This window comes from Gigantopelta aegis, chromosome 1, assembly GCF_016097555.1.
Source record: "Gigantopelta aegis isolate Gae_Host chromosome 1, Gae_host_genome, whole genome shotgun sequence".
NCBI lineage: Eukaryota > Metazoa > Mollusca > Gastropoda > Neomphalida > Peltospiridae > Gigantopelta > Gigantopelta aegis.
Genome location: NC_054699.1, coordinates 31,208,872 through 31,217,093, shown reverse-complemented (window position 1 = coordinate 31,217,093; position 8,222 = coordinate 31,208,872). Strand labels below are relative to the sequence as shown.

Here is an 8,222-nt window from a genome sequence, read left to right as displayed (position 1 = left end):
TCAAAGGTATATGAAGGGAAGGAAATGGTTTATATAAATGGTTTACGGTTATTAACAGCAAGGGATCTTTTATATGCACCATCCCATAGACAGGATAGCACACCCCACGGCGTTTGATGTACTGGCTGGAGCGAGAAATAGCGGGGATCGATCCCAAACCGACCGCGCATCAAGCGAGCGCTTTACCACTGGACTACGTCTCGCCCAAGGCATATGAAGAACGAACGTTGATATAAATAATACATTTTGTCAAAACTGTGTATGGAGCTATGGCGAATAATGAATGAATGTTTCAAATGCATGTGTATTGTACTATTTTATTTTTAATGTTTTATATATATATATATATATATATATATATATATATATGTATATATATATACTATACGAACAAAAGCACTTAGTTAAAGTTTTTGTTTAACGACACCACTAGAGCATTTTAGATTTATTATTCATCGGCTATTGGATGTCAAACATTTGCTAATTATGACATATAGTTTTAGAGAGGAAACCCGCTACATTTTTCCATTAGTATCACATCCAATAGCCGATGATTAGTAAATCAACGTGCTCTACTGGTGTCGTTAAACAAAACAAACTTTCACAAGAAAAAATTAATAAATATTTTTTGGTCATTGTGCAACTTTGATAATACCTCTTTAAATTCGCTGTGTTTATTATGTTAAGACTAATGTGGACGAAGCATACCTCTACTAAACAACCACCACCACCACCACTACCACCACCCATTTGCAGGCATGTAGGAATGATATGGGGGGGGGGGGTAAAGTCTCTAGTGACAGGGCCTCAATATTTAGCAGGGGGCACATTTTTATCTACGTGTATATTGATAGGTGTAGGTAAAAAAACCACCGTTACATCATCATTCTCAGTGCCGCCCCCCCCCCCCTCAGTGCCCCCCCCCCCCCTCCCCCACCCCGGGTTCCTACGGGTCTGTATTCGCTCCAGCTCGGGTGTGTTTGACCATATATTATTAGTATAATACCTTGCATATGGTGGAAACAAGCCAAGACATAACAGCAAACAATGTCGGGTTTAGCCTTCGACTGGGTCTATTGACACCCTTGGAGTAGATATGATATTAATGACCTTATTTTCTTTGACCTCAAACGAAGGTTTGGTCGAAACTGAGCCTCCCACTATGAATTAGTGTATAGTTTCCAGCGGCGGATCAAGAGGTAGCCATACCGATCCGTTTTAATGTGTTTAAAAATACCTGTCAACATATGTATATGCGTACGAACATATATGAAACGTGTATTGTGTACGAATCCGGCAAGTATGCAGGAATTTATGGGGTGGGGGTATAGACTAGCTAGCGAAGTTTTACAGTAGGGGTCGAGTCATGCTCCTCATGCGGGAGGGTTTCAGGTGCGTGTGCAGGGTGTGGGTTGCGGGGTTCAAAACCCCCCTTCCCGTGCTCAAGCAAATTTTCTTTTTCTTTTTTTTGAAAACATTTTCCGCGGAAGTATGTCTCGACACCTCTCCACTATAAACGTCGCCACAGCCTAGACCCCACCCTGCTATAATTCCTACATACTCACCTGAGTTTTGAGACCCCCTGAAACTCCACCCATGCACATGATATCAGTTGTAACACTATGAAGGGAAGAAAAACAAACAGAAAAACAGACACAAACAAAACAAAAGAAACAAAAGAAACAATAACACAAACAACAACGAATATACAACGGAATGTACAGCTCTTTAACAGTATTCGTTCGTTCACTTTTAGTTTTATATGTCAAATTAAGGTTCAAGCACGCTCTCCTGGGCACAACCTCAGCTATCTGGACTGTCTGTCCAGGATAGAGAATTAGTGGTTAGTGAGAATGAATGAAGGAAATATTTTATCTAACGACGCACTCAACACATTTTATTTACGGTTATATGGCGTCGGACATATGGTTAAGGACCACATAAATATTGAGAGAGGAAACCTGCTGTCGCCACTTCATAGGCTACTCTTTTCGATTAGCAGCAAGGGATCTTTTTTATATGCACTACCCTACAGACAGGATAACACATACCACGGCCTTTGATATACCAGTCGTGGTGCACTGGTTGGAAGGAGAAATAACCTAATGAGACCACCGACGGGGATCGATTCCACACCGATCGTGCATTAAGCGAGCGCTTTACCACTGGGCTACGTCTCGCCCCTAGTGAGAAAGGGACGGGGGGGGAGACAGGGACGGGGGGGGGCGATGGTCTGACCCGGAGAAAATCATCAAATTCGGGCAAAAACGATAGATACATTCGGGCAAAATGAGCTGGCTTGAACTATTTTCACAATATATTTCCATCATTTTACCCACAATATTGGTTGTAATCCATGTACAAATGCATTGTGATTCGTTTGCAACCATATTTAGCTGTTTGACGGTATTGCTAATACAAATAAATGTTGTTATATAGATTCGGGCATTTTCGTTGAGTTCGGACAAAAAATCGGCCTGCCCCCTTACAAAAATGAAGCCCGTACGCCTATGGTCGGTGTAGTGGCCTTATACCTACCCAATGAGTAGTTAAAGTCTCGCTCTGGGTGGGAGCCGGTACCGTCAGACGAACCCAGTACCTTCCAGCCTTATGTTCGATGGGGTTTAACCACTACACATGCACCGAGGCCGGTCCTAACAGTATACTCTTATCACAGTGCGGAGCTCCGCCCATTGAATGTGACACAATCTCAATATAGAATTGATCGACGAACCAAGTCACAATACCTGTTCGGCTCACGAAAGGTAAACACGCGTTATACAGCTGATAATGGACAACCGCCTTCCTACTACTTCTACCACCACCACCAACAACAACATCAACAAAACCATCGTGGGCTAAGGGACGACATCCTCACCCCGTCACCCCCACCCCAGGGATGACCCAGGAGAAGAAACGGGACAACGTCCTACCCCACGAGAGGATGGGGAACGTGTCGCGGGGCGGCACAGAGGACCAGTGGGTAGCGCTGCAGCACAAGACGTTCGTGAACTGGGTGAACGAACAGTTGACGATGAGCGGGCGGTCCGTTGAGAACTTGGCCACGGATTTCTGCGACGGCGTCAAACTCGTCGCCCTCGTCGAGTCGCTGCAGTTCCGGAAGATCGGCAAGGTGTACATGAAGCCGAAGAGCAAGATCCAGATGTTACAGAACGTGGATCTAGCGTTCAGAGCCATAGTCGATGACAACATTCGACTCGTTAATATAGGTGAGTCAGTGTGTGTGTGTGTGGGGGGGGGGGGGGGCGGTTATAAAGAGTGGTATTGGGGTGGTGGTTATGCTTGAGGATGGGGGTGAGGGTGGGCTGGTTTTGTTGCAGTTTCTTCTTCCTTTTTAAATTTTGGAGAGGGTATTTGTTTAATTTATTTATTTATTTATTTGTTTTTTTATTTTTTTATTTTTTTATTTGTTTGTTTATTTATTTATTTATGTATTTTTTTATTTTATTTATTATTTATTATTATTATTAATTTTTATTTTATATATTTATTTGTTTGTTTATTTATTTGTTTGTTTGTATGTTTGTTTGTTTGTTTATGCATGCATGCACTGATTGATTTGTTCATCCATGTCAGTCGTTCCAGCCAGTGCTCCACAACTGGTGTAACAAAGTCCGTGGTATGAACCATCCTGTCTGTGGGATGGTGCATATAAAATATCCCTTGCTGCTAATCGAAAAGAGTGGCCCATGACGTGGCGACAGCTGGTTTCCTCTCTCAATATCAGTATGGTCCTTAACCATATGGCTGACGCCATATAACCGTTAATAAAATGTGTTGAGTGCGTCGTTAAATAAAAATTCCTTTCCTTCATTCATGTCAGAGGCGGATTCAAGGGTCATGGGAGCAGTCTCCCCATAAATATTCACATGCCTCTCCCCACCCTCCTCTTTTAATGTGTTTCCCAGTTGCAATGCCCTTTTGAGGGGTTGATCCATGTACCCTGTTCCCGTTAGTCCCTGCCCCGCAAAATGTTTACTGGATCTGCCCCTGTAGGAAGAAAGGAAGGAAGGAAAACTCTTACTAATGTGTTCATATTCACTGACGGTTCAGGCACGTCCATCCTGGGCACGAGTTTTGATTTGTGCCAGATCTTCTGTTCAGAACAGAAAGAGGGAAGGAAATGTTTTATTTAACGACGTACTCAACGCATTTTATTTTACGGTTATATGGCATCGGATATATGGTTAAGGACCACACATGTATTGAGAGAGGAAATCCGCTGTCGCCACTTCATGGGCTACTCTTTTCGATTAGCAGCGAGGGATCTTTTATATGCACAGACAGGATAGTACGGCCTTTGTTACACCAGTTGTGGAGCACTGGCTGGAACGAGAAATAGCCCGATGGGTCCACCGACGGGGATCGATCCTAGACCGACCGCGCATCAAGCAAACGCTTTACCACTGGGCTTACCATGTCCCAGTCCATGGCTTGATTGATTGGTCTATTGATCTCATGGTTGCCTGGTTGGCTAATGGGTTCTTTGTGCTTTTTTTTAAACATGTCCGAATCCATGATAGATTGGTAGATCGATCGGTTTGCTTTAGGGCTGGCTGTTATGATGGTTGGATGACTGGCTTGCTTACTACCAGACGGGGTGAATGGCGGGGTGGGGTGGGGGGGTGGGGGGGGGGGGGTGGTAGCAGGGTGGCAGTGTGGCAGAATCCCAAAGCGGTATCATTTTGAACCGGTTTCGACCAAGGTATTCCCTTATTTCAGTCATTTCTCTCACCACCCAATCACCCCACTCTTTTCTCTCATTTGTAATTCCCCAGTGAATGAATATAAATTGTAATTGGCCACACATTTATTCCATTACAAATATTATGTTGATCTACAGTTAGTCATAAAGTCTACATTTCAAGATTGAGGGGGACGGGACGTAGCCCAGTGGTAAAGCGCTCGTTTGATGTGAGATCGGCCTGGGATCGATCACCGTCGGTGGACCCATTTTGGCTATTTCTCGCTCCATCCAGTGCACCACGACTGGTATATCAAAGGCCGTGGTATGTGCTATCCTGTCTGTGGCACGGTGTATTTAAACGATCCCTTATTACTAATGGAAACAAAAATGTAGCTGGTTTCCCCTTTAAGACCATATGTCAAAATTACTAAATGTTTGACATTCAATAGTCGATGATTAATAAATCAGTGTGTCCTAGTGGTGTCGTTAAACAAAACAAATTTTAACTTTTAACTAATTGTGCTCTAGTGGTGTCGTTAAAAAAAACACCCTCTAAGTTGATAGTCCAGTACATTCTAGTTAATAGTCCAATGTATTCGCTTTGATAGACCAGCATAGTATACGAGTTGATAGTTCAGTTTATACGTTACTATTCCAGTACATTATAAATAAATTAATAATAAAAATAAAAATAATAGTGACGCAGCTTCAAACATCCTTTTAAATGGGGTTATTTGTAGCGTTTCACATGCATGGTGGAATATCCGCCTGTACAGGTAAACTGTTAAAATACGTGCTGTGTATGTGACGTATTAACATTAATACAGTGAATGTAATCTGCTTCTCTTTTTATTTCGTCTGCTTCTTTGTGAACCATAACTAGACCATATCGCATCCACACCTGTAGACTTGAATGTTAGTTTAAGATACACGTCAGTATGTTATAAATCACTGGCTGGCTTACTGGGTGGGTGACACAAATATGATAATTAAGACTATTTCGTCTCGGGTGTTAAGTAAATAAAACAAAATGATCCTGCCATTGCATAGGATACCTCCTTTTCAATAAGCGTAGGATACCCCTTTTTCAATAAGCGTAGGGTACCCCCTTTACAATAAGCGTAGAATACCCCTTTCAAAATAAGCGTAGAATACCCCTTTTTCAATAAGCGTAGGATACCCCTTTTTTAATAAGCGTAGGAAACCCCTTTTATAATAAGCGTAGGATACCCCTTTTTCAATAAGCGTAGGATACCCCTTTTTCAATAATCGTAGGGTTCCCCTTTTTCAATAAGCGTAGGATACCCCTTTTTCAATAAGCGTAGGTTACCTCTTTTTCAATAAGCGTAGGATACCCCTTTTTCAATAATCGTAGGTTGCCTCTTTTTCAATAAGTGTAGGATACCCCTTTTTCAATAAGCGTAGGATACCCCTTTGTCAATAAGCATAGGATACCCCTTTTTCAATAAGCATAGGATACCCCTTTGTCAATAAGCATAGGATACCCCTTTTGCAATAATTGTAGGAAACCCCTTTTTCAATAAGCGTACGATACCACTTTTTCAACAAGCGTAAGATACCCCTTTTCAATATATACGAAGCGTGTTTTTTATTTAATTCTTACAAAAAGTAATGTTCCAAAATTCATGAACAGTTACATGGCTACATGTATACTAGTTGTTAAGACAGCGTTGTAAAGTGGTGAATGGGCGTGTCCGTGTCGATGAATATCACAAATATTTGTGATATCTTGCTGATAATACCTCGTGAGGTAATCGTACACGCAGTAAACCCGACGGGTTCGTCGCACAGTGGACGCACCTAGAGGGTGTATACCACCAAATCAAACTCCAAAAACGACAATAGCAACATGTTGAAATTTAGGTATGTTTTTTGTTTTTTTGTTGTTGTTTTTTTAAACTTATTTTCGTGCTTATAACCAATTAAGGTTCAAACACGCTGTCCTGGGCACACACCTCAGTTATCTGAGCTGTCTGTCCAGGACAGTGGGCTAGTTGTTAGTTGTTAGTGAGTAGTGAGAAAAGAGAGGGTGTAGTGGTCTTACACCTACCGATTGAGCTCTTAAGAACTCGCTCTGGGTTGGAGTCGGTACCGGGCTGCGAACTCTATACCTACCAGCCTGTAGTCCGATGGCTTAACCACTGCACCACTGATGCCTGTTTAACGGTACAGCTAGAACACATTAGTTTACTATTAATCATCGACTATTGGATATCAAACAGTTGATAATTCCGACAAGTAGTCTTAGAAAAGAAAACTGTATTGGAAGCAAGAGATCTTTTTTATATGCACTTCCTCACAGACAAGACAGCTCATACCACGGCCTTTGACATTCAGTGGCCGATAATTGATAAATCAATGTCCTCTAGCGCTGTCGTTAAACAAAACAAACTTTAACTTTAACGTTAAACCATTCCAGTGACCATTGAAAATAAAATGTCCAAATTAACCCAGTGAGAAAGAAAGAAAGAAATGTTTTATTTAACGACGCACTCAACACATTTTATTTACGGTTATATGAGAGGAACCCCGCTGTCGCCACTACATGGGCTACTCTTTCCGATTAGCAGCAAGGGATCTTTTATTTGCGCTTCCCACAGGCAGGATAGCAGGCCTTTTTTAACCAGTTATGGATCACTGGTCGGTGCAAGTGGTTTACACCTACCCATTGAGCCTTGCGGAGCACTCACTCAGGGTTTGGAGTCGGTATCTGGATTACAAATCCCATGCCTCGACTGGGATCCGAACCCAGTACCTACCAGCCTGTAGACCGATGGCCTAACCACGACGCCACCGATGCCGGTAAACCCGGTGAGACACATGTAGTTAACATTCACATAATGGTATAAGATGTTTTGTTTGCTTTGTTTAACCACACCACTAGAACACATTGATTAATTAATCATCGGCTATTGGATGTCAAACATTTGGTAATTCTGACACATTGTCATCGGAGAAAACCCGCTACATTTTCTTAATGCAGCAAGGGATATTTTATATGCACTTTCCCACAGACAGCAAACCACATACCGAGGCCTTTGGACCAGTTGTGATGCACTGGTTGGAATGAAACAAATAAAATAAAAATCAGTTGAATGGGTCCACCGACGTGGTTCGACCCTGTGACGCAAGCACCTCAAGCGAACACTCAATCGATTGAGCTAACTCCCGCCCCCCATGATATAATGAATGATTAAATGTTTAACGACACCCCAGCACGAAAAAATACATCGGCTATTGGTGTCAAACCATGGTAATGCAAACAAATAAAGTGATGATCAACATCAATATAAAAATTCAAGATTTAAATAAAAACACAGTGTGAAGAACTGTGCAAAAATACAAATATCACAGATAGATACTGACTTTTATTCAAAATTTTAATTGTATCCCGAAAAAAACAAGGGGATTTGTGCTGTATTGGCCATTCTCAAAGAGAATGTTACACCCCTGCACCACGGTGAGGTTACAGCACGCGCAGGGTCCCCCATGG

General features: G+C 42.1%; 1 protein-coding gene across 1 annotated transcript in view; it reads left to right on the top strand.

The window, feature by feature from the left end:
* The first annotated feature begins 2,575 nt into the window (after positions 1-2,575).
* LOC121373700 (filamin-A-like) overlaps positions 2,576-8,222 on the top strand; it is a 45,670-nt gene continuing 40,023 nt past the window's right edge. The window contains exon 1 of the mRNA XM_041500433.1: positions 2,576-3,230. Within this exon, the coding sequence (XP_041356367.1) occupies positions 2,900-3,230 (331 nt within the window). The 5' untranslated portion in view covers positions 2,576-2,899. The remainder of the gene's footprint in view (positions 3,231-8,222) is intronic.